This window comes from Camelina sativa, chromosome 14 (genome assembly GCF_030686135.1).
Source record: "Camelina sativa cultivar CO46 ecotype springtype chromosome 14, ASM3068613v1".
NCBI lineage: Eukaryota > Viridiplantae > Streptophyta > Magnoliopsida > Brassicales > Brassicaceae > Camelina > Camelina sativa.
The window spans coordinates 27,878,417-27,897,595 of record NC_141893.1 but is presented as its reverse complement, the minus strand read 5'-3'; the positions used below and the strand labels follow the sequence as shown (position 1 = coordinate 27,897,595).

Genomic DNA, 19,179 nt, shown 5'->3' with positions numbered 1-19,179 from the left:
GGAAGAGAAACGTTTCGATTTCCAAAGTCTCCACGTGATCAAAACGGTAGTTAACACTGATGGAGAGTAACGAATGAATATTTTTGAATCTTAGTCACATGTAAGAACCAATGTTGTCTTCTAGACCATCTGATATTATGAATTGTTTGCCATTTCTGTCTACACATTTCTAAATAACTTGAGCGAAGGTACGCGTAAACAATATATGGTTTATTGTTTCCTTCTTTTGACAACATCTTTGACATGAGATCAACTAAAAATGTTCTTGTTTTACACCAACAAAAAAAAAATGTTCTTGTTTTAAGTTAGAGTTAGTGTTGCAAGAGCACCCGATAAGCATCGTCATAGGAAATGTCTAATCTCTTGAGCAATTTACGGTCCCCATATTTTCTTCTTAATTTAAAGCAACTGAGCCACAAGTGGTGGGATAATCTCTCCATCTTCTTTACTATGGACATGAGTTTCCACCCAATAACCTGATCTAAATCTAAGTATATATCAGATTGTTAGTATAGCTCATTCAAAGGTGTTATGCTCCGCATACTTTGAGAGATACAAGCTCTTAGCCAACTACTAATCCTCAGGTTCAAACACCTAAAAAATATATTGGAACCCATTCTTTTTTACTCTATTGCAATAAATTAGAGACTGTCATTTTAGTATTAAATATTTTAACAAATATCAATTAAATTTAACAAATATTAATATAAAACCTGAATAATTAAATTAGTATTAATTTTTTTAAACAAATAACAATTAAATATATGTTACATCATTTATAAAGATAAAACTTAATCAATTACTGCAGTATATATACTATTTTTTCAATTATGTATATCATATGTTGTTTGATCAAAAAAAAAATTTACTATAGACATACAAAATACATAGAAACAAATCACACTGCATGTATAATAAGTTTCTTTGGTCAAGTTTAATAAAAAAAAATTAGTATGTTAGTATCATAAAGTTAATAATTTTCAATAAATTCAATTAGATGCGGATATTATTCGTGCAAGTTACAAAATATTAGTTAAAAATATGAGATTAAAATTTTAAAATGGAGTGTTGTACATTATTTATAAAGCTATCGAAAATATATCAAATATCAACGGTAATCATAGTTTTAACTTTAGTAATTACTCAAATATACACAACAATACATGCTTATCGGTTTACAATTTAGATTATAAGTTAATATCAATCATTAATTATAAGTTTTAGTTTTATCAACTCAAATATTAAAATTATAGGCACACAATCTCCTTGTATTAATCAGCACTATAACTTTTTAAAATTTGTATCTAGCCATTATTAAATATATCAAGTATCAACAATATTAATAGTTCTAAAATTAGTTAGATTTATTCATTCAAATATAGAAAAAAATACTAGAGAAATATTCTTATGATAATCAAAAACTATAGATTTAAAATTTTTATCTAACAAAATATTAGTTGTTCATGTGATTATATCAAATCTCGATAGTACTAAAAAGTTTTAAATTAATTGGATTTATACATTCAAACTTAGAAAAAAATGTGGGAAATCTCTTATTATATCAATCGAAACTATAATATTATAAAAAGATATTTGGGGATGTACCAATTATAATTCGATTAGAGGTGAATATATAAAATCTCAACGGTCATGAAAATTCTAAAATTAGTTAAGTTTGTTCGTTTAAAATACAAAATGACGCGCAAAATCTCGTAATAGAAAGAAAAAATTAGATTTTTTTTCTGAACAAATGAAAACTTACAAGTCACACAATAAATTCATTAATGACAAAATCCTCAAGAAAAAAAAATTAAAAAAGTGTTCAATGTTCATCATAATCTTATCAACTCTACTCATATAAATAAGAAAATGCATTCCCCTCTACTCATATATAAATGTTTTAATCATTATATAGTCAAAGCTGCGTCTTTAACAGGTTTGATTATCCCTAATCTCTCTTCGTTTTAATTAACCTTATTAGATAAAAAAAAAGGATTATAGCTTCGCACTTAACAACAGTTACGTCCATCGTCTTCTTCGTCGGGTTCATCGAAAAGCTTCTTCGTTTTGAAAAATTTTCTCAAGGTTTTCGAAAACGGAGATTGAAGATATTAAGAGAATTTGTTCTTTCGAATTGTAGATGGTGTTTGGAGTTTTGCCTTAGCGTGTTGTGTTGTAAAATTGTAAAGGATTAGGTTTTGAAATCTCTCCGCTTGGGAGAAGAAATATTTTTAAAAAATGGTGTTCAAGAGTAAACTCCTCTTTTCCTCGAAGAAATCGGGATCGTCTAGTCCCAATAACGCAAACAGTCCTCGATCCGTTGGCTCTAATTCTCCGGTTGGGTCCGATAAGAAGAAACCGAAATCGAATTCCAAAGAGGAGATTTGGAGCTCTTACCCGAAGAAGGATGGTTCATCGAAAGGTAAAGAAGCTTGGTTCGAAGTTCACTCTTCTAGTCCTGGGAAATCGAAACTGTCATCTTCAGGTTCTGAGGCGGCGAAGAAGAAGCCACTTGCTGAAACGCCTATCATGGCTTCGTCTCTTGGTTTGAATCGAATCAAGACGAGGTCTGGCCCGTTGCCGCAAGAAAATTTCTTCCGTTTTGGGAATGATGATGAACTTCCGGTCTTACCGTGTTACAAGTTGTCAAAGTTTGATACTAGTTCAGGTAGAGGCAAGAAGGAAGCTGGGAGTAGCAAAGCTGATCACAAATCTCTTGATATTGGAACGCTAAGAAGCAGCAGCAGCAGCCCCGCTTCGGGAAATGGTATGGCTAATACTTCTTGCATTTTATCGTGGCACCCGTTGATGTTTCAGTTCTCAAGTTTGATTTTGATGTTACTAAGCAGGTCAATTGAAGGTATTACCTAGCATATCTAGCCCTGAAGGAAGCTCAGGAGTTTGCACCCCAGAGGTATTCTTTTCTTTTTTACCCTAACAAAAAAAAAAGAGTGTGCTATGTATATATATAGACAGTTCTAAGTGACTTTGGTGACTTTGATGTCTATCTTTTCTAGAATTCATATGAATTGGAAAAAACAAGTGTGTCAGAGTCGCCTCATTATCAAGCCTTACTTCGTATGACTAGTGCTCCAAGAAAGAGGCTTCCTGGTGACATCAAGAGCTTTTCTCATGAGCTCAACTCTAAAGGTGTACGGCCTTTTCCATTGTGGAAGCCTCGATGGTCAAATAACGTGGAGGTAGTCTTGACGCTCCAGTTTTTTTTTTTTTTTTTTTTTTTTTTTTTTTTTTTTTGTATTAATTTCATTTAAAATCTGTGCAGTGCTTTCTTTCTCTAATGATTTGTCTTATGCAGGAAATCTTGAATCTAATTCGAACAAAATTTGACAAAGCAAAGGAAGAAGTAAATTCAGACCTTTTTGCATTTGGTGGGGATCTGTTGGATATTTATGATAAAAACAAAGAAAGTCATCCTGAGTTGCTAGTACCAATTGAAAACTTGTTGGTTTTGGCAAAGATTTGTGCTAAGACTACTTCGGGAGATTTCTGGCTTCAGTGTGAGGGCATAGTACAAGACTTAGATGATAAACGTCAAGAGCTTCCTCCGGGCGTGCTCAAGCAACTTCACACTCGGATGCTTTTTATCCTTACCAGATGTACCAGATTATTTCAGTTTCATAAGGAAAGTTGGGGGCAGGAGGAAGATGCCGAACAACTATGTCAGTCAAGAGTCTTGCATCTTGTTGATAAAAGAGTCCCCACTGGAGAAGTTAGGGACGGGATGTGTTCAAGTACTGCCAATAACTTAAAGGTACCATCCACCCAGAAAGCTTAAAGTCAGAAGCAGCGTGATTTGAATTGGAACGAGGGCTCTGTTGTTAGTCCAGCTCCTCTTTCCTCTCCATACAATGAAATGTCAAAAGATTCTGAATCGCCTGCAAACATCGATAAAATGTCATCTTGGAAAAGACTTCCATCTCCAGCATCGAAGGGTGTAAAAGAAGCTTCAGTATCTAAAGAGCAGAATGATAGCAAATCTGAACCTCCACAGGTCGTTAAAAATCGAGTAGCTATGAGTGATGATATGGCTGTTTCTAACTCGCCAGACATTCTTCAAGAACATATGTCCAAGCATCCGCACAATATTTCTTGGGGCTATTGGGGAGATCAGTCATGTATTTCTGAGGAAAACTCAATTATTTGCCGTATATGCGAGGAGGAAGTTCCCAGCACCCATGTGGAAGATCACTCTAGAATCTGTGCATTGGCTGATGTATCTGACCAAAAGGGTGCGAGTGTTGATGAGCGGCTGGCGGCAGTTGCTGTAACCCTTGAAAAGATAACCGAGAACTTAACACAAAAGGATAGCCTAGCAGTAGTAGAAAGCCCAGATGGTATGAAAATATCTAACGCAAGCTTTAGCGAAGAATTTGATGTTCTCTCCCCAAAGCTAAGTGATTGGTCCCGAAGAGGGTCGGAGGAGATGCTTGACTGTCTTCCAGACGCTAATAATTTAGTTTCCATGGATGATATGAGATTTTTACCTTCAATGTCATGCAGAACTCGTTTTGGTCAAGGCATGACTACTTCATCTGCCGGTAGCATGACTCCTAAATCCCCTATTCCAACCCCTAGACGCGATCCAATTGAATTGATATTAGTAGGCAAGGGTATATTACATGACCAGGATGATATTTCACAGGTTTGTGTTGGTTCTGCTCTATCTTCATAACTTCCTAGTCTTTTGTTATTGAATATGCGCACTGACGAATAAAGACCTGGATAACTGATGATGCAGATGAGTGAACTTGCTGATATTGCAAGATGTGCATCAAAAAATATTCCAGTTGATGATCAATCTATTCAACTCTTACTTTCTTGTCTTGAAGACTTGAGGGTTGTCATTGACAACAGAAAGTTTGATGCACTTATAATAGAAACTTTTGGTACACGCATAGAAAAGTTGATACGGTGAGTTCCTCCTAGTACCACTTTTGTCTTGAATATATATTTATTTGGCTCTCACCCAGAGCTGTCTTTGCTTGAAAATTGAAATGCAATGTTCTGGTCTCCAGAACTATTCTTTTCTCAGTTGAGGCAAGAATAACAGGCTATGAATCTATTGAATGAATACTTTTCCTTACTTTGTTCAAAAAAAAAAAAAAATAATTACTTTTCTTTATTATTTAGGGAAAAGTATCTTCAGCTGTGCGAGCTTCTGGGTGATGAAAAATTTGATCTATCAAGCACCATAATTGATGAAGATGCTCCTTTGGAAGATGATGTTGTTCGCAGCTTGAGGACCAGCCCAGTACATCCGCGGGACCGCATATCCGTAGATGATTTTGATTTCGTAAAAGAAATTAGTAGGGGAGCTTTTGGGCATGTTATCTTGGCTCGTAAGAAAACTACAGGAGACCTATTTGCGATTAAGGTGTTCCAATATTTCAGTTCGTTTTGCTTCTATTACTTTTCTGAAAGATTTTGCCTGTGCAGTAAGCCTGACTTGGTTACCAAAATCGTCAAACTGTTTTTCTAAATCTTGTTTTTTGGGGCTGCCATACTCCGTAGGTTCTAAGGAAGGCAGATATGATCCGCAAGAATGCTGTGGAGAGTATACATGCTGAACGAGATATTCTGATCAATGCCCGCAATCCTTTTGTGGTGAGCTGTTCTAGCTTTATGCATATTTTGTCCTCTGCTGAGATCTCTCATGCTAACGTAACCTTCTTTTTACCAGGTTCGATTCTTCTATTCTTTTACTTGTAGCGAAAACCTGTATCTTGTGATGGAATATCTTAATGGAGGGGATTTTTATTCAATGTTGAGAAAATTTGGTTGCTTGGATGAAACTAATGCCCGTGTATACATTGCAGAAGTTGTAAGTGTTGAAGGCTCTCACAGATCATGCCGTAATAACAAGTAATTTATCGAGATGTTGTGATTTAGTGTCCATTTCGTGTCAGGTCCTTGCTTTGGAATATTTACACTCCGAGGGTGTTGTGCATCGTGATTTGAAGCCTGACAATTTGTTGATTGCCCATGATGGTCATGTTAAGGTAATACAATAACCATTTGGGAGCTTGTATTGAATATATCAGGCCTTCAGAATGTTTTGTTGATTTCATGCAATGTGATGATCTGGCGATTATATAGTCCTATCTGAATCTCGTAAAACCCACACGGATAATTAGCCTCTGCATTTATAATATGTATATATAATACATGGATACATTATCAGAACCATGCTTCCCTGTAGACCTTATGGTACTACCGTTTTGTTTCGTCTGAGCAGTTGACAGATTTTGGGCTTTCAAAAGTTGGGCTTATCAACAGCACAGATGATCTTTCTCGTCCAGTTTCCAGTGCAACGTCGCTGCTTGTTGAGCAGAAACCAAAATGGCCAACGTTGGAGCATAAGCGGTCTGCTGTGGGCACTCCTGACTACTTAGCGCCAGAAATTCTTTTGGGGACAGGACATGGTGCATACACATTTCTTTCTCATCTTGTTGTTTGCTACTCTCTATCATTCCAAATCTTACTTTTTTGTAGAAATTGGTGCTTGGTTGAGATCTTTTATCTAAATAACAATGTAAGTTGATTACAGTTCTACTTATCTGGTGGTGGTATAAGTAGAAAGCTCGAATACGTAGCTTATCCCACTTTAGGTTCATACTAAGTTGTTGTTCTGCTACCTGTCTGACTATAGTTTCAGATATATAATTTTTGTTATTACATACCAAAATTGTAAAGACTGATATGTATCCATAACTGTTCAGGTGCAACTGCAGATTGGTGGTCTGTTGGCATCATTTTGTATGAATTCATTGTGGGGATTCCACCCTTCAATGCTGACCATCCGCAGGTCAGTGACTAGATATTGCATCGTTCTTGTAAGTATTTTGTTAGAGGAAATAGAGGTTTCTCAAGGTTATGAAAACCGTTGTTATAATTTTGGCTGGTCATCAAATGTCACGTATTTGTTATTGGCCTCTTAACTATCAAACACTTCCAGTTAACATCATCATATGTTGCTAGCTAGTATTTAATATCTAGTCTCACTTTCCAACTCCCTCATATTTGATCTGCATCTTCTTTGTTTGGTTTTAGCAAATATTTGACAATATTCTCAACCGTAATATACAATGGCCTCCTATTCCTGAAGATATGAGCCATGAAGCCCGTGATTTGATAGATCGGTATGTGAATCTCCTCTGTTCAGGCTCTATATGCGTAGTAAGAATAGTCTTTACAAAATATGTCAGCAGCTCCGTTGTAAACATTAATAAGTAACCCTTTACTTCTCATGTTTTGTTCGATTGAGTAAATGCCCATTTTAGTGTTTGGTTCAAGATCAGCTTATAACCTAATCGAGAAGAAGACAAGTAGTATTTTCTGTAACACCGTGTCATGTGCATTATCTAGGTTATTAAGGGAAGATCCTCACCAGAGACTTGGGGCTAGAGGGGCAGCTGAGGTGACATTGATGTCTTTTTTCTTGGATGCCTGGTTCTAGTTTATTGTAAATTGTGTGTAGTGATGAAATAAATATCATGACCCAGGTCAAGCAGCACATCTTCTTTAAAGACATAAACTGGCATACGCTAGCACAGCAGAAGGTGCATTCATTTATCTTTCGCTGTTAAAGTCGAAGCTTTGCAAAGCTCATACTCATGTTATTATATTCTTTTTCTTTATTTTAGACATTTTAATGCTTGTTTTTTCTAGGCCGCATTTGTGCCGGATTCAGAAAATGCTTTTGACACAAGTTACTTCCATAGTCGCTACTCGGAGAAATATCCGGACGAAGAATGTTTATCAACCAATGAGAATGAAGATTCTAGTGATGGTGACAGTTTGAGTGGCAGCAGTGGTCGGTTGAACAATCATCACGACGAGGGGGTAATATCTGCTGATCCACTCTCTTTCCCCCCTCAGAAGTATTTACGTTAAATTTTTAGATGTATAAAGTCCCTGAATTGGATCAATGATGATATGCAGGTTGATATACCCCGCGGACCTGCGGAGTCTGAAACTGGTGTCTCTGAAAATTACCCATTCAATAATTTCTCGTTCAAGGTATTGTCTCATGACTTTCTTCCGAATATACCTTGTCACCCAAGTATACGATTGATCATAGTTTTATACAGTTGTAGAAAAGTCCCTAGCAACTTTCATTTTAGAGTTGAGATCTTGCTGCAAACTTTATTAGTTATAAGTTGGGTCCTGATAAAAGTTGCAAGGATGGCTTTGTATGAGGATCACTTCAAGTAAAACATAGGCTGTTAGCTTTATAACAGACTTGCAGAATCCTTCGGCTATAGATCCGAGTTTGGGTTGAGGCTATAAACTGCTAGGTTATGAACTTGTGGGCTGTGCTTCTACCTAAATCAAGTCAGTAACTGGCTTGTAATTTGTACCATTATGGCAAGTGATTCAAGTAGCATTTGAAAATGGTATTCTCAAGAGAGAAGAACCAATTTTAGTGTTCTGACTCACTTTTTTTATGGTCTGAAGAACCTCTCGCAGCTGGCATTTATCAACTATGATCTGATGTCCAAAGGTCACAAAGATGAAAGATGAAACCCAACCAAGTTCGCATCGAAGATAGCAGCAAACAAATGAACATAACTTATTATTCTGTCCATGTAAGTCAGTCATCATTGATTACTAAATTTGTGGTATCCATAACTATCTGATTTTTGTTGAGTTAACTCTTTCTCTTTCTGATGCAGAGACCGGAAGAAAAACAAAAGCAAAAGGAAAACACTATTTGATCGTACAGCGCACAACCGCACATGTGGTTTATTGGTGTTTTGCGGTTTGATATTTGTTTGGATTTGTGGTTTAACATATTTATGTACATGATCTGAGACTATTGCTTTCCACCTTCACAGAAGGTAGTGAAATGTTTTTTTTTTTTTTTTTTTTTTTTAAAAAAAAAAAAACCTTACTTTCATTAACCAAGAGACTGAAACATACAACGATGCCTCCTGAAACGAGTAACACCTACACCGAGAAAGTTACAGAGATAAGATACCACATCATCAGTGAAACACTCCAAACCAAGTGATCAAGAGAGTGGGAGCCGGAGGGATAGTACTTTGTTTGAGTGAGATGTCCCAAGTGGAATCTGAGAATGTTCTTGACTTCCAATAACAACAGCGATACTGGTTTTGAGACGGCAGAGTGAAGTCTTGAGTTACGTTCCCTCCATATAAGATACACCGAAGCTTGAAAGGCAAGGCGAAGTATCTGAGCGATGTTCCTGTCCCTAACAGGGTTTTTTAACCACCTTAATCTATCCTCAAAACATGATGGGGAGGATAAGTGAGCTTTATCGAGAAAGTACTGCCACAATTCACCGGAGTAGGAGCAATCGAAGAACAGATGCTGACGAGATTCGGCATGGTTACTGCAGAGGAGACAGTGTGAGGGAACTGACAACCCCCACCTTATCAGCTTGTCCCTTGTGAGGAGTCGGTGTCTTGCGTTGAGCCATGCTATGAAAGAATGTTTGGGAATTCTCCCTTTGATCCACACTGATTCATACCAATCCACTTTCGTACCCTCAGGGTATAGGTAATCCCAAGTAGCCGAAGTTGAGAAGACATCTGAAGCTGGAGCATGACCTATTTTCCAAAGGAACCGATCATCTGTAGCTTCGTCTATAGATGTAGTCATTGGAGGGGACGGGAGGCAAGCTTGTAGCAGTTGAATGATGGGATTCCGACTTCGAGAATTGGAGATCCACCACTGTCCTTGGTAGACAGCATCCACAACAACCGCTGAGACAGGTAACCCCTATACTCTGGGTCCAGAGAGACCCGTGATATTTATCAGAGGACCTAGAGATGTCCAGTTATCAGTCCAAAACTTGCAAGTTATACCAGAAGCAAGTTCGCAAACGATGAAAGGTCGAGCCAAGGGTCGAAGCTTGCAGAGACTCCTCCAGATCCAACTTCCTGTAACTGGTCTACTTAGCTCCCAAAAACAGTGGTTGCGAATTAAATGTCTCCTCACCCAAGACACCCACAAGGAACCACCATTTGCGAAGATTAACCAGATGAGTTTAAGTCCCAAAATCTTGCTCCAGTGGGCTAGACGTTTTAAACCCAAACCTCCACACACCTTCGGAGTACATACAGAATCCCAACACACTTTAGCTCCTCTTCCCGAGTCTAGAGATCCTTTCCATAAGAATGCATTACACAGAGACTCAATCTTCTCCATTACCGAGTTAGGTAGAATGAATATTGATGCCCAAAAGGAGATAATAGAGTAGATTACGGACTGGATCAATTGTAGCCTGCCCGCAAAGGACAAACGCTTAACTGTCCAAGAGTTGAATCTTGCCATGAGTTTATCTAAGAGAGGCTGGTAGTCTTGCGGGGACATCTTTTTGGTGGATAAAGGAACCCCTAGATACTTTAATGGAAAGGACCCTTGAGCAAAACCCGAGTTGTTGGCCACTGTTTGGTTAGCGTTAAAGTCTCCACTGTCCAAAAACCACGTTGTCTTAGTCCTGTTGATCCCCAACCCTGATTCAATCCTGAATTCCTCAAGGATTTCCAGAATACCGTCCAAAGATGATTGCTGACCGTCGAAAAAAATGAAGATGTCATCTGCAAAGCTCAAGTGAGTGATCACAGGAGCTAGACAGAGAGGATGCAGTCCAAAACAACCATCGAGAGCTCCTTTATCCAGTTTCTTAGCAAGAACATCCATTGCAAGAACAAATAACAGGGACGAGAGAGGGTCTCCTTAACGAAGTCCTTTTTTGCCTGGGAAGAATCCTATGAGTTCACCATTGAAAGCTATACTGAACGAGAGGGTTAGTATAACACTCTTTGAGCCACCCTATAAATTGAGGAGGGAGGTCGATGGCCACCAAAATATTAAGCAAGAACTTCCAATCCAGATTATCATATGCTTCAGCAAGATCAACCTGGAGACACCCTCTGGTAGTAGGACCATCCTCATGAAAGTTGTGAACTAGCTCAGAAGCCAGAAGGACATTCTCACAAAGATGTCGACCCTGAACAAACCCTACATGGTTCCCTTGTACAGCATCCGCAATGAAGAGCTTCAATTTCTGCTTGAGGAGCCTCGCTATAATCTTATAGACAATATTACAGCAGGATATCGGTCTGAACAAAGGAATGGAGTCGGCTCCTTGAACTTATGGAATGAGAGTAATGGCGGTGGCATTGAAGTACCGTGGGAGGTGACCGGAGGTGAAAAAAACTTGGACAGCTTCCACAACCTCTCGCCCCACTATATCCCATGCTTCCCATAAAAACTCCACAGGAAAACCATCAGGGCCCGAAGCTTTTGACTTAGGCATTGAGACGATAGTACGCCTTATATCACCCAACGAGGGAATGGTCACCAACTGAGCTGCCAAGTCGGGAGAACACCTAAAGGAAACCAGGTCTCTAATCCCACTTACGGATAAGGGATGCACTTCCGCGTTTTTAGAGCCTAGGAGTCTCTGATAGTATGATACAAGGAGATCCTTAATTTGATCCAGATTAAAAATCAAATCTCCATCCTCCCCTCTTAAGAACTTGATGCAGTTTCTACCTTGATTAGCAATAACTGACTTGAAGAAGAAAGCTGTGTTAGCATCCCCTTCAGCCAACCACCGCACCCTAGACTTCTGTCTGTAGAAAGATTCCTGAGCAGCTGCAAAGAAGTTCCATTTCTGTCGAGCTACAAACTCCTCTCTGAAAAGAGTATCTGATGGCAATCTCAGTAACTCAGCTTGAATGGACTCAAGGTGATCCAAGGCTTCTTTGGTTCTCTGTTGTATATTGCTAAAACCAACCCTGTTCAACTGTTTACAAGCTGCTTTAACTACCTTCAATCTCTGAGCCAAAATAAATAGAGCGGAGCCTACCCCAATTTCCTCAGACCAAGCTGCATCGATCACCTCCTTGAAACTTGGATGAGTGGACAGGAAGGAGAAATATTTGAAAGATTTCTTACTATTCTGAATATGAGAGGATGTATACACCAAAGCAGGAGAATGATCTGAATCTCCCGGGGGATCAAAACTGTCTATAGCTTCCGGGAAAGAGTCTCTCTACTTATCACTCACCAAAACCCTGTCTAACTTCCTCAACACTGGATCATTGGGTTGGTTATTCTTCCACGTATAAAAGGCTCCTCGACTCGACAAGTCTGACAAACCATTATCCTCGAGATATTGACCGAACTCCGACATACCCGCTAGAGGCAAGGGATGGGGAAGTAGAGAATATTGCTCATTAGCTGTTAAGATCTGGTTGAAATCTCCCATAATCATCAGAGGAAAATCCTTGGCAGGAGAGTTACTAGTTATTGTTATGATATCTTCCTAGAGGTCCCGTCTCTGAAGCAAGGTGTTATAACCATATACAAAAGCTACTGCAAAACTTTCTTTCGATTCCGGAATGAAGACTCCGCATAACATAACCTGAGCTGACTTGTAATAACAAATGACAGACACCGATGGGTCCCAGACCACCCAAATTCTGCCATTCTCCGCAAACTGGTAGTTATAATCTCCTCTCCACCCTGGAAAGGAAGCCCGAAAATTTTGATCCACATTCTCCTCCGAGACATGCGTCTCCAAAAGACTACCCAATACTGGTTTATTTTTAGACATCCAACTTCTAACAAAGCGTTGTCTCGAGAAGCTGTTTAAACCTCTTATATTCCAACAAAAAACCTTCGTCATCTATAACCCAAAAGTGAAGGTAGAGCTATGCTCTTTCAAGGATTAGCAGTCACTAACCGGGGAACTACCCCGAGAAATCCTGTACTTCTCTGGACACGGCTTCCTAAACTGAAGCTTATCCTCACCTCTCTGAGTCCCAAATTGCTTCTTAGTCTCCATTTTAGCAAACTTCCGAGCACTCAACGCCCCCGGGAACCCAACGGGCGTGTCTGCAACACTCTGCGTCTTCTTACCCTTATTCTTTCTCTTAGAACCAACTTCAACCCACTGATTCTGTAGTGGCAAAACCGCTTGATGATTCTCGAAAGGCGGTTCCTGAATTTGATCCTTCAAGGTCAAAATCTTCTCTGATTCCAACTCCTTCAACCAACCCGCAACTATATCCGGAGTAGGACCTGATACAGATTCAAACCTTGCAGATCTCTCAGCTCTCTGTACCGGAGGAGTACTACTACTTCTCCCCTTCACTAACCCGCTAGAAGAGCCTCCCATCTCCAGGGCGCGGGGATGATCTGGGGGCTTAACAGGGGAAGGCACTGAGGCAGCCTTTCCTTCAGACTCCAACTTCTCTGGTTCCGTGATAGTCCCTGTCCCTGAACCTAGCGAAATTGTCGTGTTAGTTGTTGCAGTTCCACCAGCCGAAAAACCACTCTTACGATCCATCACAACCTTCTTCTTCATAAGAGGCTTTGGACATCTGTTCAACAAGTGTCCAAACCTGTTACAATTACAGCACTTCAGAGGCAAGCGTGGGTAAGATACGTGAACTTTGACAGAATTCATGAGCTCGTCCCTAACAATGATCGTTGTAGGAGGTGACTTATCAAGCGAGATTTCCACCTTTACTTTGGTGTTACCAAGATAATAAGGATCCAGCCTCGATTTCTCGGTGTGCAGAGGCTCTCCAATAGCACTTGCGATTACGCTTATTCCTGAGAACGAATACATTTGAGGCGGGACATTGTGCAACACTGCCCAAGTTGGCACCGTAGAGAGTTCTTGTACCTGAAGGGAGGCATCAATCGACCACGGATAGACATGGACTGCACAGTTCCCAACTTGCCAATATCCTACCTGTAAGACCCAATCCCTAGTCTTCACACAGGGAATCAATATGAGGCAAGAGGTATCCGAAACCTGACGAATGGTGATGTTTCCATATTTTCCCCAAACGGGGTTGAGATCTGAGTATATTTTTGCCGAGGGAGGAATCAGACCATGAAAGTTTGTCGCAATGTGACCCTTCCATTGATCTGCGGTCTTGAGTAAGATCGAGGCAGGAGCTTGAACCACCAGAATTCCATCTTCCATCGTTACCGGCGAGTCAATCTTCTTGAGGTTTCTTAATGAGGCCTTGAAACGTTCTGCTTGAGTCTGGCTGGAGGAGGAGTTGGGGAGATGGTGCGAGTTCGGGCCCGAAAGCGAGGGTAGCTGAGGAGGAACCGTATCTGAGCTAGCAGGTAGATCTGGATCTGAACAAGAAGGTAGATCTGGATCTAAGGCTGAGGGCGATGTAGAACTAGGAGGAACTCGTGGATCTGGGGGATCTAACATCTTTAAGGAGAATGAAGAAAAACGAAACAAGAAAGGAAAGAGGAGGGAGAAAGGGGAATTCTCGGCGAACGGCGTGAGGCCGAACTCCGGCGGTGGTTTATGAAGAGATCGTCAATCGCCTAAAACTCTCTTGACACGCAAATCGATAATGATCGTCAATCGTCAATTGTCTCAAGGTTGTGAAATGTTGTCTTAAGTAAACCGAGTGAAAAGGGATGTCAATGTTCATTATTAAATATTCTCAATTTGTCTCTTTTAGCATATTTTTGTTAGATTCTGAACGAGAGATACCATTTCCAAACCAAAGTTTTAAGACCTATCATAATTGATGGACACAGTCCAAACTTCTTAAACCCATACACAGTTAGCCATTGCGTTTGCGGTTTTTTAAAAATGTAGGCAATTAGCAGCCGCATTAACCGCAAATGTAGGTGTAAGAGACCACGTCTATACAAAGGACCCTTTCATAAACCCTATTTGGGGGTTGCTCATATATTTGAATCATATGTCTCTCAATGTCCTCTTATCTTCTCTCTCTCTCTTTATGGTCCCTCCCCTCTAATATCATGTGTGTACCTTTGGGACCTCTCTAAAAAGAGTCATACAATTATAGCAGCCTTAGTACTGTTACAGTTGCACCCATTCCTACCTATTTAAACCTTTTGCATTAAATGCTTTACTCATAAAGCTGCCAATGTTTGCTAGCCAACCTTTCTTCTTCACTCATAGGAGTGGTTTTGTGAACGAGAAAAAAAAAACAAATTATTCCAAAATCGGTATACTTAATTGAAGAGTTGTCCACATTTCACTAATAGCAAATTTGGTTGATTCATTCATTCTATAGATCATGTGTTAAGTGTTTTATTTCGGGTATAATTAGCTCTCTCCATCGGTACTAAAATTGGATGTGGGTCTCTGTGATAGCAAAAGATGTTGACGAAACTAATATATTGGTATCATAAAATTACACATAACTTCCACCACACCATAAATAAGCTGAACAAGTGCTAAACAGGCGAAACCTAAACAACTAATCTTAAACTAATTTTTCATTTCGAATGATCAAATTTTGTTTTCGGATATAACACTATTCTCTGGTGGATAAAGCTAAAGTGTACAACAAACCTATCAAACGCATCAAATCTGCCGAAAAAGGGCGATCAACAAGTGGCCAACCAAAAAAATATTTTAAATCCAAACAGTTTTGTATTTTTGTTCGACAAACTGACTACATCATTTTCACAAAACACTGACCAACTGCGTTTGCCACTATACACAACTTTACATTACGATATGAAGTCACGAATATGATTATAACATAAGAGACAAAATGATTAGCAACCATTTAGAAAAGTAGATTTAAGAAAAGAGAAGCAACAGCAATAATTACAAAAATCACCACCAAATCCTTCACCCCCAAACACACACAACTTCAATTGCCAGCAGAGTTAACCACTAAAACCCTTCTCCTTTTTTGACAAGTAGGGTCAAAAGTTTAAAAATTAAATTAAAAACCCTTCATTTCTGTTTTTTCCCCCCAACCATTTCATTAAAATTAAATAATTAAATTTTTCAACAATTAAACATTTTTTACTTAATCAGCTTCGTCAACTTGGTCTGAATAAGGTCGCAAATTCTCCATCTTCCTAACAACTTCCGACATCTCCGGCCTCTGGTCTGGATGCTGTGACGTACACTCAAGTCCCAGCTGCACCATCTCCGCCATCATCTCTTCTTCCTTCGTGGCCAAGCTAAGCAACTCGGAGTCGAAAACCTCTCTCCTCCACTCATCCCTCGCAACCGATTTGACCCATCTCGGCAAATCAACTCCTTCCTCGTTCATCACCGAGTTCGAAGGAGCTTTACCCGTGATCAGCTCAAGCAACACAACTCCGAAACTGAACACGTCACCCTTCTGGGACACGCGTTTTGGATCGGTTACTTCTGGCGCACGGTAACCCGTAGCACGGTTTGGATTTGTTGCTGATGATCCAACGAGCTGGGATAAGCCAAAGTCTGAGATTTTAGCATGGTGGGATTTTGTTAAGAGGATGTTTGAGGATTTGACGTTGCCGTGAGAGGTCGTAGTGCCTTGTGAGTGAAGGTAGTCTAACCCACGAGCTGCACCAATAGCAATTCGTGATCGGACGTCCCAGTTTAGTGGACTCCTTCCCGCTCCTCTGTTTCCTGTAAACAGAGAAAAGACAATTATAGAAACTAAACTAAACAGAGCAAAACACCCAATGCTAATTCAATTGAGCTAAGCACTAAAGCTATTGTAAATGCAAATTAAATCTTCAAGATTCCTAGATGAAGCTTATTGAATGTTTTTGAAGTAAACTCACCATGTAAGAGAGCTGATAAGCTTCCCATAGGCATGTAGTCATAGACAAGAAGCTTCTCATCTCTGCTGAAATAGTAAGCTCTCAGTGGCACCAAGTTCTCATGATCCATCGCACCAACCAATTCAATCTTCTCCCTAAACTCTTTATCAGCCATCATCACATCCTTCAGCCTCTTCACCGCAACAACCGTCACCGCGTCAAGCACCGCCTTATACGCCGTCCCAAACGTTCCTTTCCCCAAAACCTCCGCTGAAGCTCTCAGCAAGTCTTCAAGATCGAAAACTTTAGTCGCGTTACCGAAGAACACAAGCTTCTTCGTAGCTGGACCGTTAACTTCTCCAGCTTTTGAGTTTCCTGTCATCGCCGCAGCTGCAGCCGCCGACACCGAGTAGACATTTCTGTTATCCGCCGCTTCTTTATCGCCGGGAACCTCAGTTTCTTGCTGTTTGATAGTTGAAATGTCAACAGCTCTTGATCTCTCGTTACCCTTTTTCCGGCAGAGCACCATTAGTATAAAAACAATCAAAGTGAAACCAGCAACACATCCGATCACAATTCCGGCAATAGCTCCACCGGATAATTTGCTTTTTTTCTTCTTCTCCATACTTCCTTCAACACTTGGAGGTGTTCTGTTTCCACCAGAAGAAGGCTGGCTCGGTACAGTTTCTTCATTAGGGCAAAGTTTAAGCGGTTTGCCACAAAGTGAAGTCTGGAGAAACGAATCAGACTCAAACCTCTGCAGATTCTTAGGTATAGATCCGTTCAACAAGTTATTCGAGACGTTGAACTGAACCAACGGTAAATCTAAGTCAAGGATGGAACCAGAGAGTTGGTTGTTCTCTAAAAACAGAGTCTTGAGCCTCGTGAGGTTCGTGAAACCAGAAGAGATCTCTCCGGTGAAGCTGTTGGAAGCGAGATTAAGCCTCACGAGGTTTGTAAGACTGAACAAAACTTGAGGTATCTCGCCGGAGAATCTGTTTCCTTGTAAGTAAAGGTGTCGGAGATTGGTGGAAGTACTGAGATCGTTAGGGAGTGAGCCAGAGAGAGCATTGAGACGAAGGCTGAGTGTACGCAGCTGAGTTAAGTTACCGAAAACACCTTCCGGGATGTTGCCGGAGAGAGCAACGCCGGGGAGACGGAGGGCCGTGACTCTGTTACTCTCGCATTTGACGCCGGCCCAGTTACACGGTGAGGTTTGTTTGATGTTCCAGCGAAACGTACGGCCCCCGACGGCGGAACGGAGAGAGAGAAGAGCTACTCTGTCGGCGTTGAGGTCTTGTGTTGATGGAAGAGGGAAAGAGAGGAGAAGAAGGGTTAAGAGAAAAACAGAGAAAATCGCCATGGACGAGTTGGGAAAGACTCGCATTGTGTTCTTTTGACGACGATTCAGAAGAAGAAGAAGAAGAAGAAGAAGAGAGAAAAAGCTTAAAAATGAAAACTTTATTAAGAAGAACAGAGAGAAAGAGAGCTGTAAAAAGGAGTGAAAGCAGTCAACAGCCTAATCCTCTTTTCCCATGTTTGTTTTCTTCAATTTCCTCTTTTAATAGTATCATTATGTTAATAAAATTGGTCAAAATTCTCTAATTAGCATTCGTCGAAAGATTCTCTGATGATTTAGCAACCTACCTACTCGTTTAGTTGAACATTTCACAGAGTTAATAATAGTATTAAACTATGGAGTATACGATTGGAGTTAGTTATAATTATTAGTAGTATATAAATTTTGAAAAATGAAAAGGGGTGGGTATAGACTAGAGACTAGAGAGAGTTGGTAGGACCGTAACATGTTAGAAGATGATCACATTCACAACCATATTTGCCTACATTAAAGTTTTTTTTTTCTTTAAATTAAACTCTTCGTTGTGTGTCTGTCTCTGCCACTCTGTATTTTACAGGTAAAAAAAACTTCTTTAGTTTTGTTTTGTGTCTAAGAAAATTCTCGACATTGGTCTACTGTCCGGGACCATTATGTTTAGATGATAGTATAATTAAGTTTCGCATCCGCATATCTTATATAATATGAGAATGTTTTTTTCAACTTTGCTAAGGAGATGACACTTATCGTGTTATCTATGTAACAGCTTTCCTATTTTGTTGTTTGGACCTAAATGACTAAACTCATTTCTACTTTGGATCTAGTAACTACTGGTCCATAAAACAAAAAAAAATTCTCAACATTTTTTTTTCCTTTTTCAGTAAGAACCAATTATATGCATTTCTATTTTTTTTTTTGGTAAGAGAGGGAGACAAATTAGGCTCCCCTCATATTACTAGAAAAAATAAAAACAACTACAAACGGACCGACCGTGGCCGAGTACAACCGACAACATCCTCAAAAATAATCCCATGAACACACTCAGGACTAACAATCAACGAATGAAACCCAAAGGGAGAGTAAAAGCATAGTTTACTAATTCGTCAGCAAGACGATTAGCTTCCCTATACACATGACGAATACGGATACCCTATAGTTTGGGGTGTCTAAGAAAGATAGGGGATGAGAATCATTAATCCTTGTAGTAAAAAAACCTACCACCAGCTCGGAGTCCACCTCAAGATCTACCCGCGTACATCCCTTCTACCAAGCCATCACCA

The 19,179-nt window shown here is 39.7% G+C and overlaps 2 protein-coding genes and 1 pseudogene across 3 annotated transcripts; 1 reads left to right on the top strand and 2 right to left on the bottom strand.

Annotated features, from left to right (window-relative positions):
• Nucleotides 1-2,106: 2,106 nt before the first annotated feature.
• On the top strand, nucleotides 2,107-8,603 carry LOC104743954 (putative serine/threonine protein kinase IRE3; annotated as a pseudogene). The gene is made up of 17 exons (XR_015579656.1): nucleotides 2,107-2,767; nucleotides 2,850-2,914; nucleotides 3,018-3,200; nucleotides 3,317-4,663; nucleotides 4,760-4,932; nucleotides 5,152-5,395; nucleotides 5,533-5,625; nucleotides 5,702-5,842; nucleotides 5,928-6,020; nucleotides 6,257-6,443; nucleotides 6,741-6,826; nucleotides 7,072-7,160; nucleotides 7,387-7,438; nucleotides 7,524-7,580; nucleotides 7,690-7,863; nucleotides 7,963-8,040; nucleotides 8,479-8,603. The product of XR_015579656.1 is annotated as a putative serine/threonine protein kinase IRE3 (transcript).
• Nucleotides 8,604-8,970: 367 nt separating this feature from the next.
• On the bottom strand, nucleotides 8,971-10,689 carry LOC104743952 (uncharacterized). Its single transcript, XM_010464979.2, has 2 exons — nucleotides 10,093-10,689; nucleotides 8,971-9,765 (listed from the first exon to the last, which is right to left on the bottom strand). Exons 1-2 carry the CDS (start codon nucleotides 10,687-10,689, stop codon nucleotides 8,971-8,973), a joined length of 1,392 nt encoding a protein of 463 aa, XP_010463281.2.
• A 4,881-nt stretch (nucleotides 10,690-15,570) lies between these two features.
• Nucleotides 15,571-18,300, bottom strand: LOC104742368 (putative inactive receptor kinase At1g48480). Its single transcript, XM_010463367.3, has 2 exons — nucleotides 16,585-18,300; nucleotides 15,571-16,426 (listed from the first exon to the last, which is right to left on the bottom strand). Exons 1-2 carry the CDS (start codon nucleotides 17,948-17,950, stop codon nucleotides 15,834-15,836), a joined length of 1,959 nt encoding a protein of 652 aa, XP_010461669.1. The 5' UTR covers nucleotides 17,951-18,300; the 3' UTR covers nucleotides 15,571-15,833.
• Nucleotides 18,301-19,179: the final 879 nt, after the last annotated feature.

Excerpts from the sequence above, each read along its gene's own strand:
- LOC104743952 (XM_010464979.2), bottom strand. The coding sequence starts at position 10,689 with ATGGATGTTCTTGCTAAGAAACTGGATAAAGGAGCTCTCGATGGTTGT. Across the intron at positions 9,766-10,092 it reads ATTCTGTATGTACTCCGAAG|GGGTTACCTGTCTCAGCGGT; the intron begins GTGTGTGGAGGT and ends CCCAGAGTATAG.
- LOC104742368 (XM_010463367.3), bottom strand. The coding sequence starts at position 17,950 with ATGCGAGTCTTTCCCAACTCGTCCATGGCGATTTTCTCTGTTTTTCTC. Across the intron at positions 16,427-16,584 it reads CTTATCAGCTCTCTTACATG|GAAACAGAGGAGCGGGAAGG; the intron begins GTGAGTTTACTT and ends CTCTGTTTACAG.